Raw genomic sequence first — 20,056 nt, 5'->3', positions numbered from 1 at the left:
CATTCTGTATCATGTCATTCTGTATCATGTCATTCTGTATTATGTCATTCTGTATCATGTCATTCTGTATCATGTCATTCTGTATTATGTCATTCTGTTATGTCATTCTGTATTATGTCATTCTGTATTATGTCATTCTGTATTATGTCATTCTGTCATTCTGTATTATGTCATTCTGTATTATGTCATTCTGTATTATGTCATTCTGTATCATGTCATTCTGTATCATGTCATTCTGTATTGTGTCATTCTGTATTGTGTCATTCTGTATTGTGTCATTCTGTATTATGTGTCATGTTTTGTGTGGAACCCCAGGAAGAGTAGCTGCTGCTTTTGAAACAGCTAATGGGAAACCTTAATAAAATACCCCTAAAATACAAAATAAAGTGTATTCTCGATACCTCGCTACTTGTTATTATTCATATTCTACACACTTCCATAGCAACAGTTACCGACAACCATCCACTTCCCCACCACCACCCGCTGGAATTCCATTCCCCTAACTGTTTAAATGAAGTGTCATAATGCATTCCCGACTAGACTGAACTGCCATTCCTTCCTCTGTCATCAACTCAGCTCTCCTTCCGACTCACTGAGACGGTGTCAGCATTCCCTTTCTCCACATTTGTCTCAAAGTGAGCACTTGCACACTCGCCATCGTGGATTTAAAAGAATTGGAGTGATGAAAGCGTTGGCTGGAGGGACTTTCCAACCATTGTTAAAGGAGGGTGAACGGTTTGGCCATTAAGAAATGCAGTGGCCTTGACTGAAGCTAAACGAGAGTTGTCTTGGAGGGGGGGGGGGGGGGGTATAATATGGGTGTCTCTTGTGTGTGTGTTCGCATGTGGCAAGTGTTTCTACATTCACTCTGCCAAAAACAGTACACAGTTACAATCACTCACCCTTCTAGATCACTTGAAACAGTCCAACCGGGGTCTTCTAGATCATTTGAAACAGTCCAACCGGGGTCTTGTGCTAGCCAACGTATTTACCCAATTAGCTTCAACCAGCTGGTGTGCGACCGTGGCAAAGATAGCCAATCTCTGTGGCTAGTTTGGGACCGTCAATAAAGTACACAATGTAAATGGGACAGTATTTTAATCTTTCTATATTTGTATATAATTTCTACAATTTATAGTTGATTTTAGATGTTTTCTCCCCAATTTCATGGTATCCAATTGGTAGTTACATTGCGCCCAACCCGCCACAGGAGTCGCTAGTGCGCGATGGGACAAGAACATCCCTGCTGGCCAAACCCTCCCCTAACCCGGACAACGCTGGGACAATTGTGCGCCGCCCCATGGGTCTCCCGGTCGCGGCCGGCTGCGACAGAGCCTGGACTCTAACCCAGGATCTTTAGTAGAACAGCTAGCACTGTATAGCAGTGTCTTAGACCACTGTGATACAGCCTGGATTCGAACCAGGATTAGACCACTGAGCCACTTGGGAGGCCCTGGTTTTAGATTTTTAAGTAATTGATTTGGAGCTATTGTCATTTCTAAATATTGTCCCATGTTCATTGTGTAATTTACTGATGGTCCCTAACTAGCCTCATAGGGATATCGGATGTCAAACCAAATTGACCATGGGCATTACGATCGGGTCGCGTGAAGCTGCGCTCAGAATTGATGATTTCTTAAGTGCTGCCATGTGTGTTGTTATATGGGCAGGGTTGAAATATCCAAGCCAAGGAAACTGTTACGTACCCTTCATTCTGTTACGCAACCCTTCGTTCTGTTATGGTACCCTTCATTACATTACGGTACCCTTCATTACGTTACGGTACTCTTCATTACGTTACCCTTCATTACGTTACCCTTCATTACGTTACGGTACTCTTCATTACGTTACCCTTCATTACGTTACGGTACCCTTCATTACGTTACGGTACTCTTCATTACGTTACCCTTCATTACGTTACCCTTCATTACGTTACGGTACTCTTCATTACGTTACCCTTCATTACGTTACCCTTCATTACGTTACGGTACTCTTCATTACGTTACCCTTCACTACGTTACGGTACCCTTCATTACGTTACGGTACTCTTCATTACGTTACGGTACCCTTCATTACGTTACGGTACTCTTCATTACGTTACCCTTCATTACGTTACCCTTCATTACGTTACGGTACTCTTCATTACGTTACCCTTCATTACATTACGGTACCCTTCATTACGTTACGGTACTCTTCATTACGTTACCCTTCACTACGTTACGGTACCCTTCATTACGTTACGGTACTCTTCATTACGTTACGGTACCCTTCATTACGTTACGGTACTCTTCATTACGTTACGGTACCCTTCATTACGTTACGGTACTTTTCATTACGTTACGGTACCCTTCATTACGTTACGGTACTCTTCATTACGTTACGGTACCCTTCATTACGTTACCCTTCATTACATTACGTTACCCTTCATTACGTTACGGTACTCTTCATTACGTTACGGTACTCTTCATTACGTTACAGTACTCTTCATTACGTTACGGTATCCTTCATCACGTTACGGTACTCTTCATTACGTTACCCTTCATTACGTTACGGTACTCTTCATTACGTTACGGTACTCTTCATTACGTTACCCTTCATTACGTTAAGGTACCTTTCATTACGTTACGGTACCCTTCATTACGTTACCCTTCATTACGTTACGGTACTCTTCATTACGTTACGCTACCCCTCATTACGGTACTCTTCATCACGTTACGGTACTCTTCATTACGTTACGGTACTCTTCATTACGGTACCCTTCATTACGTTACGGTACCCTTCATTACGTTACGGTACTCTTCACTACGTTACGGTACCCTTCATTACGTTACTCTTCATTACGATACCCTTCATTACGTTACGGTACTCTTCACTACGTTACAGTACTCTTCACTACGTTACAGTACTCTTCACTACGTTACAGTACCCTTCACTATGTTACATTACTCTTCATTACATTACCCTTCATTACATTACGTTACCCTTCACTACGTTACAGTACCCTTCATTACGTTACGGTACTCTTCACTACGTTACGGTACTCTTCATTACGTTACGGTACTCTTCACTATGTTACGGTACTCTTCATTACGTTACATTACCCTTCATTACATTACGTTACCCTTCACTACGTTACGGTACTCTTCACTACGTTACTCTTCATTACGATACCCTTCATTACGTTACCCTTCACTATGTTACATTACTCTTCATTACGTTACATTACCCTTCATTACATTACGTTACCCTTCATTGCGTTACGGTACCCTATACTACGTTACATTACCCTTCACTACGTTACATTACCCTTCACTACGTTACGGTACCCTTCACTACGTTACGGTACTCTTCACTACGTTACGGTACCCTTCACTACGTTACGGTACTCTTCACTACGTTACGGTACTCTTCACTACGTTACGGTACCCTTCATTACGTAACCCTTCATTACGTTACTCTTCATTACGATACCCTTCATTACGTTACTCTTCATTACGTTACCCTTCATTACGTTACGGTACCCTTCATTACGTTACGGCACTCTTCATCACGTTACGTTACCCTTCATTACGTTACTCTTCATTACGTTACCCTTCATTACGTTACGGTACTCTTCATTACGTTACTCTTCATTACGTTACGGCACCCTTCATTACGGTACCCTTCATTACGTTACGGTACCTTTCATTACGTTACGGTACTCTTCATTATGTTACGGTACTCTTCATTATGTTACGGTACACTTCATTACGTTATGTTACCCTTCATTACGTTACGTTACCCTTCATTACGTTACGGTACCTTTCATTACGTTACAGTACCTTTCATTACGTTACGGTACCTTTCGTTACGTTACTCTTCATTACGTTACACTTCATTACGTTACACTTCATTACGTTACGTTACCCTTCATTACGTTACAGTACCTTTCATTACGTTACGGTACCTTTCGTTACGTTACTCTTCATTACGTTACACTTCATTACGTTACACTTCATTACGTTACGGTACCTTTCATTACGTTACGGTACCTTTCGTTACGTTACGGTACCTTTCGTTACGTTACACTTCATTACGTTACCCTTCATTACGTTACACTTCATTACGTTACGGTTCCTTTCATTACGTTACGGTTCCTTTCATTACGTTACGGTACCCTTCATTACGTTACGGTACCCTTCATTACGTTACGGTACCTTTCATTACGTTATGTTACCCTTCATTACGTTACGGCACTCTTCATTACGTTACGGTATCCTTCATTACGTTACGGTACCCTTCATTACGTTACCCTTCATTACGTTACAGTACCCTTCATTACGTTACGGTACCTTTCATCACGTTACCCTTCATTACGTTACCCTTCATTACGTTACGGTTCCTTTCATTACGTTATGTTACCCTTCATTACGTTACGGCACTCTTCACTACGTTACGTTACCCTTCATTACGTTACGGTACCTTTCATTACGTTACGGTACCCTTCATTACGTTACGGTACCCTTCATTACGTTACCCTTCATTACGTTAAGGTACCCTTCATTACGTTACCCTTCATTACGTTACGGTACCCTTCATTACGTTACGGTACCTTTCATTACGTTACGGTACCCTTCATTACGTTACGGTACCTTTCGTTACGTTACTCTTCATTACGTTACACTTCATTACGTTACACTTCATTACGTTACGGTACCTTTCATTACGTTACGGTACCTTTCGTTACGTTACGGTACCTTTCGTTACGTTACACTTCATTACGTTACCCTTCATTACGTTACACTTCATTACGTTACGGTTCCTTTCATTACGTTACGGTTCCTTTCATTACGTTACGGTACCCTTCATTACGTTACGGTACCCTTCATTACGTTACGGTACCTTTCATTACGTTATGTTACCCTTCATTACGTTACGGCACTCTTCATTACGTTACGGTATCCTTCATTACGTTACGGTACCCTTCATTACGTTACCCTTCATTACGTTACAGTACCCTTCATTACGTTACGGTACCTTTCATCACGTTACCCTTCATTACGTTACCCTTCATTACGTTACGGTTCCTTTCATTACGTTATGTTACCCTTCATTACGTTACGGCACTCTTCACTACGTTACGTTACCCTTCATTACGTTACGGTACCTTTCATTACGTTACCCTTCATTACGTTAAGGTACCCTTCATTACGTTACCCTTCATTACGTTACGGTACCCTTCATTACGTTACGGTACCTTTCATTACGTTACCCTTCATTACGTTACGGTACCCTTCATTACGTTACCCTTCATTACGTTACGGTACCTTTCATTACGTTACCCTTCATTACGTTACGGTACCCTTCATTACGTTACCCTTCATTACGTTACGGTACCCTTCATTACGTTACTCTTCATTACGTTACGGTACCTTTCATTACGGTACCCTTCATTACGTTACCCTTCATTACGTTACCCTTCATTACGTTAAGGTACCCTTCATTACGTTACGGTACCTTTCATTACGTTACGGTACCCTTCATTACGTTACGGTACCTTTCATTACGTTACGGTACTCTTCATTACGTTACGGTACCTTTCATTACGTTACGGTACCCTTCATTACGTTACGGTACCTTTCATTACGTTACGGTACCCTTCATTACGTTACGGTACCCTTCATTACGTTACCCTTCATTACGTTAAGGTACCCTTCATTACGTTACCCTTCATTACGTTACGGTACCCTTCATTACGTTACGGTACCTTTCATTACGTTACGGTACCCTTCATTACGTTACGGTACCCTTCATTACGTTACGGTACCTTTCATTACGTTACGGTACCCTTCATTACGTTACGGTACCTTTCATTACGTTACGGTACCCTTCATTACGTTACCCTTCATTACATTACATAACATTTTTTCCTATCTCACAAATCTCAGTTTTGGACGAGACTGACTTCATGACTAGAATTGTCCTATATACACTTTATAGTCAATTTCGACAGTATAAGAAATGTTTCTAACATATCAATGCCTTTTTCAAAACGAGAAGTTGCTGTTTTGGGGCAGTCGCTCTTTAAATCCATGACAGGGAGGGTGGAGCGTGGAGAATCGGTTTACAGCCAGTCGCTTTCTCTTATCTTCATCCGTGTTAAACTGAGTTACTGGGCTGTTTAGAGATGGCCAGGGAAGAGGAGAGGAAGGATAGCTGTATTGTTGAGTTAATGGGAGAGGATAAACCTCTGGATCAATGAGATGTAATCCTGTCATAGATCAACCAGTAGGACCATCAATGAGATGTAATCTGTTATAGATCAACCAGTAGGACCATCAATGAGATGTAATCCTGTTATAGATCAACCAGTAGGACCATCAATGAGATGTAATCTGTTATAGATCAACCAGTAGGACCATCAATGAGATGTAATCCTGTTATAGATCAACCAGTAGGACCATCAATGAGATGTAATCCTGTTATAGATCAACCAGTAGGACCATCAATGAGATGTAATCCTGTTATAGATCAACCAGTAAGACCATCAATGAGATGTAATCCTGTTATAGATCAACCAGTAGGACCATCAATGAGATGTAATCCTGTTATAGATCAACCAGTAGGACCATCAATGAGATGTAATCCTGTTATAGATCAACCAGTAGGACCATCAATGAGATGTAATCCTGTTATAGATCAACCAGTAGGACCATCAATGAGATGTAATCCTGTTATAGATCAACCAGTAGGACCATCAATGAGATGTAATCCTGTTATAGATCAACCAGTAGGACCATCAATGAGATGTAATCCTGTTATAGATCAACCAGTAGGACCATCAATGAGATGTAATCCTGTTATAGATCAACCAGTAGGACCATCAATGAGATGTAATCCTGTTATAGATCAACCAGTAGGACCATCAATGAGATGTAATCCTGTTATAGATAAACCAGTAGGACCATCAATGAGATGTAATCCTGTTATAGATCAACCAGTAGGACCATCAATGAGATGTAATCCTGTTATAGATAAACCAGTAGGATCATCAATGAGATGTAATCTGTTATAGATCAACCAGTAGGACCATCAATGAGATGTAATCCTGTTATAGATCAACCAGTAGGACCATCAATGAGATGTAATCCTGTTATAGATCAACCAGTAGGACCATCAATGAGATGTAATCCTGTTATAGATCAACCAGTAAGACCATCAATGAGATGTAATCCTGTTATAGATCAACCAGTAGGACCATCAATGAGATGTAATCCTGTTATAGATCAACCAGTAGGACCATCAATGAGATGTAATCTGTTATAGATCAACCAGTAGGACCATCAATGAGATGTAATCCTGTGACGCAGAAGCAAAGTGGATAATGACGCTGCATGCTTTTGCATACAGTACCTCAGTGATGACTTGATGATGCATCTCCTGCAGACAGACACAAACCACAGCATATGGGTTATAATTAGAGGTCGACCGATTATGATTTTTCAACGCCGATACCGATTATTGGAGAATTAAAAAAGCCGATAACGATACTGTTGTATCTGTTCATGTCTGTTGTATCTGTTCATGTCTGTTTGTATCTGTTCATGTCTGTTTGTATCTGTTCATGTCTGTTTATCTGTTCATGTCTGTTGTATCTGTTCATGTCTGTTGTATCTGTTCATGTCTGTTGTATCTGTTCATGTCTGTTGTATCTGTTCATGTCTGTTTGTATCTGTTCATGTCTGTTTATCTGTTCATGTCTGTTTATCTGTTCATGTCTGTTGTATCTGTTCATGTCTGTTTGTATCTGTTCATGTCTGTTTATCTGTTCATGTTGCTTTGTATCTGTTCATGTCTGTTTATCTGTTCATGTTGGTTTGTATCTGTTCATGTCTGTTTATCTGTTCATGTTGGATTTGTTACAGTATTTTCTTTGGATTCTGCAGCAAAATAATTTCTTCCCCAGGATGTTACTGTTTTCTTATAGTAAAGTCTCTGTTGTACCATTGTTGATAACAGTACCAGTGGGATGTCTAAACACAGTTTGTTTCCTTTCTGTTTACAAAGCTAGGCGCCTGAGTAGCTTAGCGCTGTACATTTAGTGACTTAGCTAACGTAGATCTGTAGATGTAGTGACTTAGCTAACATAGATCTGTAGATTTGTGTGTCGGTGGGTTTCTCACCCTGTGTGTGTTGGATGTGTGTTTCTCACCTTGTGTGGTTCGGGTGTGTTTCTCACCCTGTATGGTTCGGGTGTGTTTCTCACCCTGTATGGTTCGGGTGTGTTTCTCACCCTGTATGGTTCGGGTGTGTTTCTCACCCTGTGTGTGTCGGTGTGTTTCTCACCCTGTATGGTTCGGGTGTGTTTCTCACCCTGTATGGTTCGGGTGTGTTTCTCACCCTGTATGGTTCGGGTGTGTTTCTCACCCTGTATGGTTCGGGTGTGTTTCTCACCCTGTATGTCGGTGTGTTTCTCACCCTATGTGTGTCGGTGTGTGTCGGGTGTGTGTTTCTCACCCTGTATGGTTCGGGTGTGTTTCTCACCCTGTGTGTGTCGGTGTGTTTCTCACCCTGTGTGCGTCGGTGTGTTTCTCACCCTGTATGTGTCCGTGTGTGTTTCAGGTGTACACAGCGTCGGGCCCCAATGGAACCACAGGGAAGACCTTTAAAGTTCACCTCCAGCTCTGGGATACGGCTGGACAGGAGAGGTACTGCATTCTAATGCATTTACATGTAGCTCATAAAGTGTTACAAATGTGCCTATAATGCATTATAAAGATAGGTATTCCTATGACTACCCTATCTTACCTAAGCTTTGCTTAGCAGGAAGTCATTGACAAACCACTGCTGCCATTCAGTTCTGTAGCTTGATGTTTTGTTTACCTACTCTATATCTCAAGGTATCACTCCCCCTTACCTTGTGGTTGATGTAGTTCTGCAAGGCCTTAACAAGACTTAACAATGAGGCGTCTTCACAGCGTCTTAACAAGGCTTAACAATGAGGTGCCTTCACAGCATCTGAACAAGCCTTAACAATGAGGCGTCTTCACAGCGTCTTAACAAGACTTAACATTGAGGCGTCTTCACAGCATCTTAACAAGCTTTAACAATGAGGCGTCTTCACAGCATCTTAACAAGCTTTAACAATGAGGCGTCTTCACAGCATCTTAACAAGCTTTAACAATGAGGCGTCTTCACAGCATCTGAACAAGCCTTAACAATGAGGCATCTTCACTGCGTCTTCACAGCATCTGTCTGTGTTGCTAGTGTAACCGGTGTGACGCTAGTTAGCGGTGGTGCGCGCTAATAGCGGTTCAATCAGTGACGTCACTCGCTCTGAGACCTTGAAGTAGTTGTTCCCCTTGCTCTGCAAGGGCCGCAGCTTTTGTGGAGCGATGGGTAACAATGCTATGTGGGTGACTGTTGTGGATGTGTGCAGAGGGTCCCTGGTTCGAGCCCAGGTAGGGGCGATTAGAGGGACAGAAGCTAAACTGTTACACTAGCGGGTCAGACACCTCGCTACGTACGAGAGTGCACTATATAGGGAATAGTGTGCCATTTGGAACGCATACAAGAAGTGTTCTGCTATCAGAGATAAACACACTGGAAGGCAGCGGTTGTTTCAAGGCTGCCAGTCCATTTATCAAGCTTTGACTCATAGTTTGATGACTCATCCGTATGTATTATGTCATGTGTATGTTACACACGAACACACACACACACACACAAACACACACACTTCAGCTCATTTAATTTCTGACCGGGCCTTCTCTATGCCAGAATGAGATTGCAATTCTCTAAATTGAAAGATCATAGCGAATTTGTGCCTTGAATCACTTTGCAAGCTGGAAGCTCCACTGGCAATCTTGGTGATTTATTAGACGCTAAATTACGGAACTGTCACCATTGACAGAGATATATTCAGTATATGTGACACATGTGGGAATCGAAACCACAACTCTTGATGTTGCCATCAATCAATCAATCAATCAATCAATCAAATGTATTTATAAAGCCCTTCTTACATCAGCTGATGTCACAAAGAGCTGTACAGAAACCCATTGAACTGTCGCCATCCCCATTCTCAAACCTTCTCTAAGCCAGTCCTCGGGTTGATTGGTGTCCCACGTTTCCCAAGCCCTAACTAACAAACCTGGTTAAAATAGTGGTATTTTAAACTGGAGACCTGGGGCAAAACTGGAGAACTGGGGCAAAACTGGAGACCTGGGGCAAAACTGGAGACCTGGGGTAAAACTGGAGACCTGTGGCAAAACTGGATACCTGGGGCAAAACTGGAGACCTGGGGCAAAACTGGAGACCTGGGGTAAAACTGGAGACCTGGGGTAAAACTGGAGACCTGGGGTAAAACTGGAGACCTGGGGTAAAACTGGAGACCTGGGGTAAAACTGGAGACCTGGGGCAAAACTGGAGACCTGGGGCAAAACTGTGTCAACATCCCAGTTCTAAATTGGAACGCCATTTGTAAAATTCTGTTGTTGTCTCCCTCCATGTTCAGGAGTCTGACCACAGCATTCTTCAGAGATGATTCTGTTGTTGTCTCCCTCCAGGTTCAGGAGTCTGACCACAGCATTCTTCAGAGATGATTCTGTTGTTTTCTCCCTCCAGGTTCAGGAGTCTGACCACAGCATTCTTCAGAGATGATTCTGTTGTTGTCTCCCTCCAGGTTCAGGAGTCTGACCACAGCATTCTTCAGAGATGATTCTGTTGTTGTCTCCCTCCAGGTTCAGGAGTCTGACCACAGCATTCTTCAGAGATGATTCTGTTGTTGTCTCCCTCCAGGTTCAGGAGTCTGACCACAGCATTCTTCAGAGATGATTCTGTTGTTGTCTCCCTCCAGGTTCAGGAGTCTGACCACAGCATTCTTCAGAGATGATTCTGTTGTTGTCTCCCCTCCAGGTTCAGGAGTCTGACCACAGCATTCTTCAGAGATGATTCTGTTGTTGTCTCCCCTCCAGGTTCAGGAGTCTGACCACAGCATTCTTCAGAGATGATTCTGTTGTTGTCTCCCTCCAGGTTCAGGAGTCTGACCACAGCATTCTTCAGAGATGATTCTGTTGTTGTCTCCCCTCCAGGTTCAGGAGTCTGACCACAGCATTCTTCAGAGATGATTCTGTTGTTGTCTCCCCTCCAGGTTCAGGAGTCTGACCACAGCATTCTTCAGAGATGATTCTGTTGTTGTCTCCCCTCCAGGTTCAGGAGTCTGACCACAGCATTCTTCAGAGATGATTCTGTTGTTGTCTCCCCTCCAGGTTCAGGAGTCTGACCACAGCATTCTTCAGAGATGATTCTGTTGTTGTCTCCCTCCAGGTTCAGGAGTCTGACCACAGCATTCTTCAGAGATGATTCTGTTGTTGTCTCCCTCCAGGTTCAGGAGTCTGACCACAGCATTCTTCAGAGATGATTCTGTTGTTGTCTCCCCTCCAGGTTCAGGAGTCTGACCACAGCATTCTTCAGAGATGATTCTGTTGTTGTCTCCCTCCAGGTTCAGGAGTCTGACCACAGCATTCTTCAGAGATGCCATGGGCTTCCTGCTCATGTTTGACCTCACCAGCCAACAGAGCTTTCTCAATGTCCGCAACTGGATGAGTACGTTGTGGTCTAGGTGCACACACACACACACACACACACACACACACACACACACACACACACACACACACACACACACACACACACACACACACACAGCACTTGAGATATTATATGCCATTTTGCAGACACATTTATCCAAAGCAACTTATATGTGGATACATTTTTCTTATGGGTGGCCCCAGTGGAAATCAAACCCATGACCATTGGCAATGCAAGCACAAGTGCTCTAGCAACTGAGCTACACAAGACCACTTTACAAGACACATCTCTTCTAAACACCAGCATGCTTCAACCTGAATTGTACAGAACATGGCCAGGCCAGGGTTGGGGTTCCAGTCAATTCATTTATTCAATTGAATAGAAATACGTTTTTGCCCTTACCTTTATTTAACCAGTCAGTTAATAACAAATTCTTATTGACAATGATGTCCTGGCATTTGAAAGGAAGACAGTTTAATTAAGGCAGTATTGAAAGACCAGACAGGTCCTCAGTGGATCAATATCAATCAATACTGTAATCATCCTTAGAGCTAGGCCTGGAGGGAGGGCACAGGAAGTAGGCAAAGGTTAGTAGTAAACTGTTTTCTGGAGAAAGGAAAATGCAGACCTGGGTTAACGAGGCCCAGTCCAGGTTTAGCGAGGCCCAGTCCTAATTTAGCGAGGCCCAGTCCAGAGTTAGCGAGGCCCAGTCCAGAGTTAGCGAGGCCCAGTCCAGAGTTAGCGAGGCCCAGACCTGAGTTAGCGAGGCCCAGTCCAGAGTTAGCGAGGCCCAGACCTGAGTTAGCGAGGCCCAGACCTAATTTAGCGAGGCCCAGTCCAGAGTTAGCGAGGCCCAGACCTGAGTTAGCGAGGCCCAGTCCTGAGTTAGCGAGGCCCAGTCCAGAGTTAGCGAGGCCCAGACCTGAGTTAGCGAGGCCCAGTCCAGAGTTAGCGAGGCCCAGTCCAGAGTTAGCGAGGCCCAGACCTGAGTTAACGAGGCCCAGTCCAGATTTAGCGAGGCCCAGTCCTAATTTAGCGAGGCCCAGTCCTGAGTTAGCGAGGCCCAGACCTGAGTTAGCGAGGCCCAGACCAGAGTTAGCGAGGCCCAGACCAGAGTTAGCGAGGCCCAGACCAGAGTTAGCGAGGCCCAGACCTGAGTTAGCGAGGCCCAGACCTGAGTTAGCGAGGCCCAGACCTGAGTTAGCGAGGCCCAGACCTGAGTTAACGAGGCCCAGTCCAGAGTTAGCGAGGCCCAGACCTGAGTTAGCGAGGCCCAGACCAGAGTTAGCGAGACCCAGACCTGAGTTAGCGAGGCCCAGTCCAGAGTTAGCGAGGCCTAGACCTGAGTTAACGAGGCCCAGTCCAGAGTTAGCGAGGCCCAGTCCAGAGTTAGCGAGGCCCAGACCTGAGTTAGCGAGGCCCAGACCTGGGTTAACGAGGCCCAGACCTGGGTTAACGAGGCCCAGTCCAGATTTAGCGAGGCCCAGTCCAGAGTTAGCGAGGCCCAGTCCAGAGTTAGCGAGGCCCAGTCCAGAGTTAGCGAGGCCCAGTCCAGAGTTAGCGAGGCCCAGACCTGAGTTAACGAGGCCCAGTCCAGATTTAGCGAGGCCCAGTCCTAATTTAGCGAGGCCCAGTCCAGAGTTAGCGAGGCCCAGTCCAGAGTTAGCGAGGCCCAGTCCTAATTTAGCGAGGCCCAGACCTGAGTTAGCGAGGCCCAGACCTGGGTTAACGAGGCCCAGTCCAGATTTAGCGAGGCCCAGTCCTAATTTAGCGAGGCCCAGTCCAGAGTTAGCGAGGCCCAGTCCAGAGTTAGCGAGGCCCAGACCTGAGTTAACGAGGCCCAGTCCAGATTTAGCGAGGCCCAGTCCAGAGTTAGCGAGGCCCAGTCCAGAGTTAGCGAGGCCCAGTCCTAATTTAGCGAGGCCCAGTCCAGAGTTAGCGAGGCCCAGACCTGAGTTAGCGAGGCCCAGACCTGAGTTAGCGAGGCCCAGACCAGAGTTAGCGAGGCCCAGACCTGAGTTAGCGAGGCCCAGACCTGAGTTAGCGAGGCCCAGACCTGAGTTAGCGAGGCCCAGACCTGAGTTAGCGAGGCCCAGTCCAGAGTTAGCGAGGCCCAGACCTGAGTTAGCGAGGCCCAGACCTGAGTTAGCGAGGCCCAGACCTGAGTTAACGAGGCCCAGACCTGAGTTAACGAGGCCCAGACCAGAGTTAACGAGGCCCAGACCTGAGTTAGCGAGGCCCAGACCTGAGTTAGCGAGGCCCAGACCTGAGTTAACGAGGCCCAGACCTGAGTTAACGAGGCCCAGACCTGAGTTAGCGAGGCCCAGTCCTAATTTAGCGAGGCCCAGACCTGAGTTAGCGAGGCCCAGTCCAGATTTAGCGAGGCCCAGACCTGAGTTAGCGAGGCCCAGACCTGAGTTAGCGAGGCCCAGACCTGAGTTAGCGAGGCCCAGACCTGAGTTAGCGAGGCCCAGTCCTGAGTTAACGAGGCCCAGTCCAGAGTTAGCGAGGCCCAGTCCAGAGTTAGCGAGGCCCAGACCTGAGTTAGCGAGGCCCAGACCTGAGTTAGCGAGGCCCAGACCTGAGTTAGCGAGGCCCAGACCAGAGTTAGCGAGGCCCAGACCTGAGTTAACGAGGCCCAGACCTGAGTTAGCGAGGCCCAGACCTGAGTTAGCAAGGCCCAGACCTGAGTTAGCATGCCCAGACCTGAGTTAGCGAGACCCAGACCTGAGTTAACGAGGCCCAGACCTGAGTTAGCGAGGCCCAGACCTGAGTTAGCGAGGCCCAGACCTGAGTTAGCGAGGCCCAGACCAGAGTTAGCGAGGCCCAGACCAGAGTTAGCGAGACCCAGACCTGAGTTAGCAAGGCCCAGTCCAGAGTTAGCGAGGCCCATACTTGAGCTAGCGAGGCCCATACCTGAGTTAGCGAGGCCCAGTCCAGCATTAGCGAGGCCCAGTCCTGCATTAGCGAGGCCCAGTCCAGCATTAGCGAGGCCCAGTCCAGCATTAGCGAGGCCCAGTCCAGTGGTTCAAAACACTTCAAAAGAAGTGATGCTCACCCTGTATTAATCTGATACAATACTTGTATTAATTAGCCAACGTTTTGACAGCAAGCTGCCTTCATCAGGGTAGTAGTATTCAGCTGTGGCATTCTGTATTCTAATCACACTGATGGAATGTAAACCAATCAGGATTTAGGCCTGGCCATCCAATCAGGGTTTAGGCCATCCAATCAGGGTTTAGACCTGGCCATAGCACTATCACAGCAACCACGTTAGTTGTTAATGATATTGTCAATGCTTTAGATGCTAAAATGAAATGTGTTGCTTTGTTAGTGGACCTGTCAAAAGCTTTTTGATACTGTTGATCGTGTTATTTTATAGAATACGTTGTCCTCGATAGGTCTGAGCTCTGACGCCTGTTCTTGGTTTCATGATTATCTTAGTGACAGAACTCAGGCCGTCGTGATTGATGGGGTTAAGTCTGAATTTCTTGATGTACATAAAGGTGTACCACAGGGGTCCATTTTGGGACCTGTTCTGTATTATGTATGATATTGCCCTGACTGTTGATCTGACTGTTGATCTGACTGTGTATCTGGCTGTTGATCTGACTGTTGATCTGGCTGTTGATCTGGCTGTTGATCTGACTGTTGATCTGGCTGTTGATCTGACTGTTGATCTGGATGTTGATCTGGATGCTGATCTGACTGTTGATCTGACTGTTGATCTGGATGTTGATCTGACTGTTGATCTGGCTGTTGATCTGGCTGTTGATCTGACTGTTGATCTGGCTGTTGATCTGACTGTTGATCTGGCTGTTGATCTGACTGTTGATCTGACTGTTGATCTGGCTGTTGATCTGGCTGTTGATCTGACTGTGGATCTGACTATGGATCTGGCTGTTGATCTGACTGTTGATCTGGCTGTTGATCTGGCTGTTGATCTGACTGTGGATCTGACTATGGATCTGGCTGTTGATCTGACTGTTGATCTGGCTGTTGATCTGACTGTTGATCTGGATGTTGATCTGACTGTTGATCTGGCTGTTGATCTGGCTGTTGATCTGACTGTGTATCTGGCTGTTGATCTGACTGTTGATCTGACTGTTGATCTGGCTGTTGATCTGACTGTTGATCTGACTGTTGCCCTGACTGTTGATCTGACTGTTAATCTGACTGTTGATCTGGCTGTGTCAAAACTACAGCTATGCAGGAATCCCTAGCTGATTTAAAACGTGTGATTAATATGGGCTAAAACAAAATACATGTTGCATTTAAACTCTCTAAATAATGTCTCAGATGGACAACATGTTCCATCATTAGAATGTCTCAGATGGACTACATGTTCCATCATTAGAATGTCTCAGATGGACTACATGTTCCATCATTAGAATGTCTCAGATGGACTACATGTTCCATCATTAGAATGTCTCAGATGGACTACATGTTCCATCATTAGAATGTCTCAGATGGACTACATGTTCCATCATTAGAATGTCTCAGATGGACTACATGTTCCATCATTAGAATGTCTCAGATGGACTACATGTTCCATCATTAGAATGTCTCAGATGGACTACATGTTCCATCATTAGAATGTCTCAGATGGACTACATGTTCCATCATTAGAATGTCTCAGATGGACTACATGTTCCATCATTAGAATGTCTCAGATGGACTACATGTTCCATCATTAGAATGTCTCAGATGGACTACATGTTCCATCATTAGAATGTCTCAGATGGACTACATGTTCCATCATTAGATGTTTCAGATGGACCACATGTTCCATCATTAGAATGTATCAGATGGACTACATGTTCCATCATTAGAATGTCTCAGATGGACTACATGTTCCATCATTAGAATGTCTCAGATGGACTACATGTTCCATCATTAGAATGTCTCAGATGGACTACATGTTCCATCATTAGAATGTCTCAGATGGACTACATGTTCCATCATTAGAATGTCTCAGATGGACTACATGTTCCATCATTAGAATGTCTCAGATGGACTACATGTTCCATCATTAGAATGTCTCAGATGGACTACATGTTCCATCATTAGAATGTCTCAGATGGACTACATGTTCCATCATTAGAATGTCTCAGATGGACTACATGTTCCATCATTAGAATGTCTCAGATGGACTACATGTTACATCATTAGATGTTTCAGATGGACCACATGTTCCATCATTAGAATGTATCAGATGGACTACATGTTCCATCATTAGAATGTCTCAGATGGACTACATGTTCCATCATTAGAATGTCTCAGATGGACTACATGTTCCATCATTAGAATGTCTCAGATGGACCACATGTTCATATATACAGTGTATATAGTGTTTAATGTGTGTTTGATATTGTATTATACAGGGCGCATTTGTAAAAGAGACCTTGGTCTCAGTATGTCTTCCTGTCAAATAAAAGTTACATAAATCATCCTGGCTTTAGATTTAGGGAGAGCACAGGAAGTAGAAAAGGTGACTAAAAGGTCAACTATAGAATGAGTATGAGGGCCCACAGCGCTTCACATGTCCCAAAGAGATGGACACCAAAGGAAAAGGAGCGACTGGGAGGCAGAAAAAGGGTGCTTAGTGATTTTTTTTGTCCACAATGTTAACGGTGCCATGTTGTCCTCAGGCCAGCTGCAGGCCAATGCGTACTGTGAGAACCCAGACATGGTGTTGGTGGGCAACAAGGCAGACCTGGCGGACCAGAGAGAGGTGCAGGAGGAGCAGGCTAAGGAACTAGCCGACAAGTACGGGTGAGTAGGAGAGAGTTACCCCCGTCATCTACACAGACAGTGAGCTCCAAAAGTAGAGGGACAGTGACACGTGTTTAGTTATTTTGGCTCTGTACTCCAGCACTTTGAAATGATACAATGACTATGAGGTTAAAGTGCAGACTGTCAGCTTTAATTTGAGGGTATTTTCCTCCATATCGGGTGAACCGTTTAGAAGTTACAGCACTGTTTGTACATAGTCCTTCCATTTTAGGGGACCAAAAGCATGGGGACAAATGCACTGTATTAAAGTAGTGAAAAGTTTAGTATTTGCTCCCATATTCCTACCACTCAATGACTACATCAAGCTAGAGACTTGACAAACTTGTTGGATTCATTTGCTGTTTGTTTTGGTTTTGTTACAGATTATTTTGTGCCAAATAGAAATGAATAGTAAATAATGTATTGTCTAATTTTTAAGCCACTTTTAATGTAAATGTGAATAGAATATGTTTCTAAACACTTCTACATTAACGTGGATGCTACCATGGTTACCGACAATCCTGAATGAATAGCACAAATATCATACCCTCAAGACATGCTAACCTCTCACCATTACAATAACAGGGGAGGTTAGCATTTTATATCATACCCCCAAGACATGCTAACCTCTCACCAATACAATAACAGTGGAGGTTAGCATTTTATATCATACCCTCAAGACATGCTAACCTCTCACCATTACAATAACAGGGGAGGTTAGCATTTTATATCATACCCCCAAGACATGCTAACCTCTCACCATTACAATAACAGGGGAGTGTAGCATTTTATATCATACCCCCAAGACATGCTAACCTCTCACCATTACAATAACAGGGGATGTTAGCATTTTATATCATACCCTCAAGACATGCTAACCTCTCACCAATACAATAACAGGAGAGTGTAGCATTTTATATCATACCCCCAAGACATGCTAACCTCTCACCATTACAATAAAATGGGAGGTTAGCATTTTATATCATACCCTCAAGACATGCTAACCTCTCACCATTACAATAACAGGGGAGGTTAGCATTTTATATCATACCCCCAAGACATGCTAACCTCTCACCAATACAATAACAGGGGAGGTTAGCATTGTATATCATACCCCCAAGACATGCTAAAGTAGTGAACTATATAGGGAATAGGGTTCCATAGGGCTCTGGTCTAAAGTAGTGCACTATATAGGGAATAGGGTGCCATAGGGCTCTGGTCTAAAGTAATGTACTAACTATGTAATAGGGTGTCATTTGGGACGCAGTCGATGCCGCCTCTGTCATGTCTGAGTGCTGGGCTTGTCATTCAGAGCTGTACTAGCAGAGAGTTTGTGGTTCATTAACATAAAATAATACCTGGTGGATCTCTTCTCAATGTTGGTGTGATCCTGTCTGATGTGGGTGTTGATGTGGTCCTGTCTGATGTGGGTGTTTGTTTGATCTTGTCTGATGTGGGTGTTGGTGTGGTCCTGTCTGATGTGGGTGTTGGTGTGGTCCTGTCTGATGTGGGTGTTGGTGTAGTCCTGTCTGATGTGGGTGTTGATGTGGTCCTGTCTGATGTGGGTGTTGGTGTGGTCCTGTCTGATGTGGGTGTTGATGTGGTCCTGTCTGATGTGGGTGTTGGTGTGGTCCTGTCTGGTGTGGTCCTGACTGATGTGGGTGTTGGCGTGGTCCTGTCTGATGTGGGAGTTGGTGTGGTCCTGTCTGATGTGGGAGTTGGTGTGGTCCTGTCTGATGTGGGTTCTGTATGTCACCTGTAGGATCCCGTACTTTGAGACGTCGGCAGCGACGGGGTCTGAGGTGGACAAGGCGGTCCTCACTCTACTAGACCTGGTCATGAAGAGGATGGAGCAGTGTGTCGACAAACCCACCGCCGAGCCCGCAAACGGGGGAGGAGCAACCAAGCTGGAGGACGCTGCGCCTGACCAGAAGAAGTGTGCATGTTAGACTTGGCCCCTCCCACGTCCCCTTCTCCCTACTCTGATTGGTGCTCTAGCACCCCCTCTGGTGGCCAGACACAGAAGTGCAGCAGCATCATGATGTGTGAGGGGCAGTTCAAGCAGCCACATTGCAATGGCGCTGTAGTTCTGGCCTTGCATGGCCTGTGTGTACTGTGCTGTGCCTGACTATATGTCTCTCCTGTCCTGTCCTGTGTTGTGTCTCAAATGTCACCCTGTACCTTATTACAGGGCTCCCGAGTGGCGCAGCGGTCTAAGGCACTGCATCTCAGCACTAGAGGCGTCATTACAGACACCCTGGTTCGATTCCGGACTGTATCGCAACCGGCCGTGATTGGGAGTCCCATAGGGCGGCGCACAATTGGCCCAGCGTCGTCCGGGTTAGGGTTTGGCCGTCGTTGTAAAATACGATTTTTTTCTTAACTGACTTGCCTAGTTAAAGGTTAAATAAAGGTGAAATAAATATAGTGCATTACTAGTCAGAAGTAATGCACTATATGAATAGGGTGCCATTTGGGACGAGAGTCTGGCCTACCAGAGGCCTATGCTTTATAGGACTTTATATCCCAATGTTGTTTACAAGTGTATGTCCAATCTAATCTACTGCCTTGGCTGTTAAGGCCCTATCCATACTACAGTACCAATATTACAGTATATTAATAAAACATGTGACCACTTATTTAAATATGATTTATATTTCGTTTTTTTTTTGTGTATTTAAATATAAGTTCTCATTTTAGTTTTTTATGC

General features: G+C 44.7%; 1 protein-coding gene across 1 annotated transcript in view; it reads left to right on the top strand.

Moving 5' to 3' along the window:
- The window catches only part of rab27b (RAB27B, member RAS oncogene family), a 42,745-nt gene extending 23,133 nt beyond the window's left edge, over positions 1 to 19,612 (top strand). The window contains exons 4-7 of the mRNA XM_038988794.1: positions 8,602 to 8,687; positions 11,483 to 11,586; positions 17,223 to 17,346; positions 19,109 to 19,612. Coding sequence (XP_038844722.1) covers positions 8,602 to 8,687; positions 11,483 to 11,586; positions 17,223 to 17,346; positions 19,109 to 19,295 — 501 coding nt within the window. The 3' untranslated portion in view covers positions 19,296 to 19,612. The remainder of the gene's footprint in view (positions 1 to 8,601; positions 8,688 to 11,482; positions 11,587 to 17,222; positions 17,347 to 19,108) is intronic.
- Positions 19,613 to 20,056: the final 444 nt, after the last annotated feature.

This window comes from Salvelinus namaycush, chromosome 3 (assembly GCF_016432855.1).
Source record: "Salvelinus namaycush isolate Seneca chromosome 3, SaNama_1.0, whole genome shotgun sequence".
Classification (NCBI taxonomy): domain Eukaryota; kingdom Metazoa; phylum Chordata; class Actinopteri; order Salmoniformes; family Salmonidae; genus Salvelinus; species Salvelinus namaycush.
Note: the sequence above shows the minus strand (reverse complement) of the source record. Positions and strands in the feature narration are given on the sequence as shown.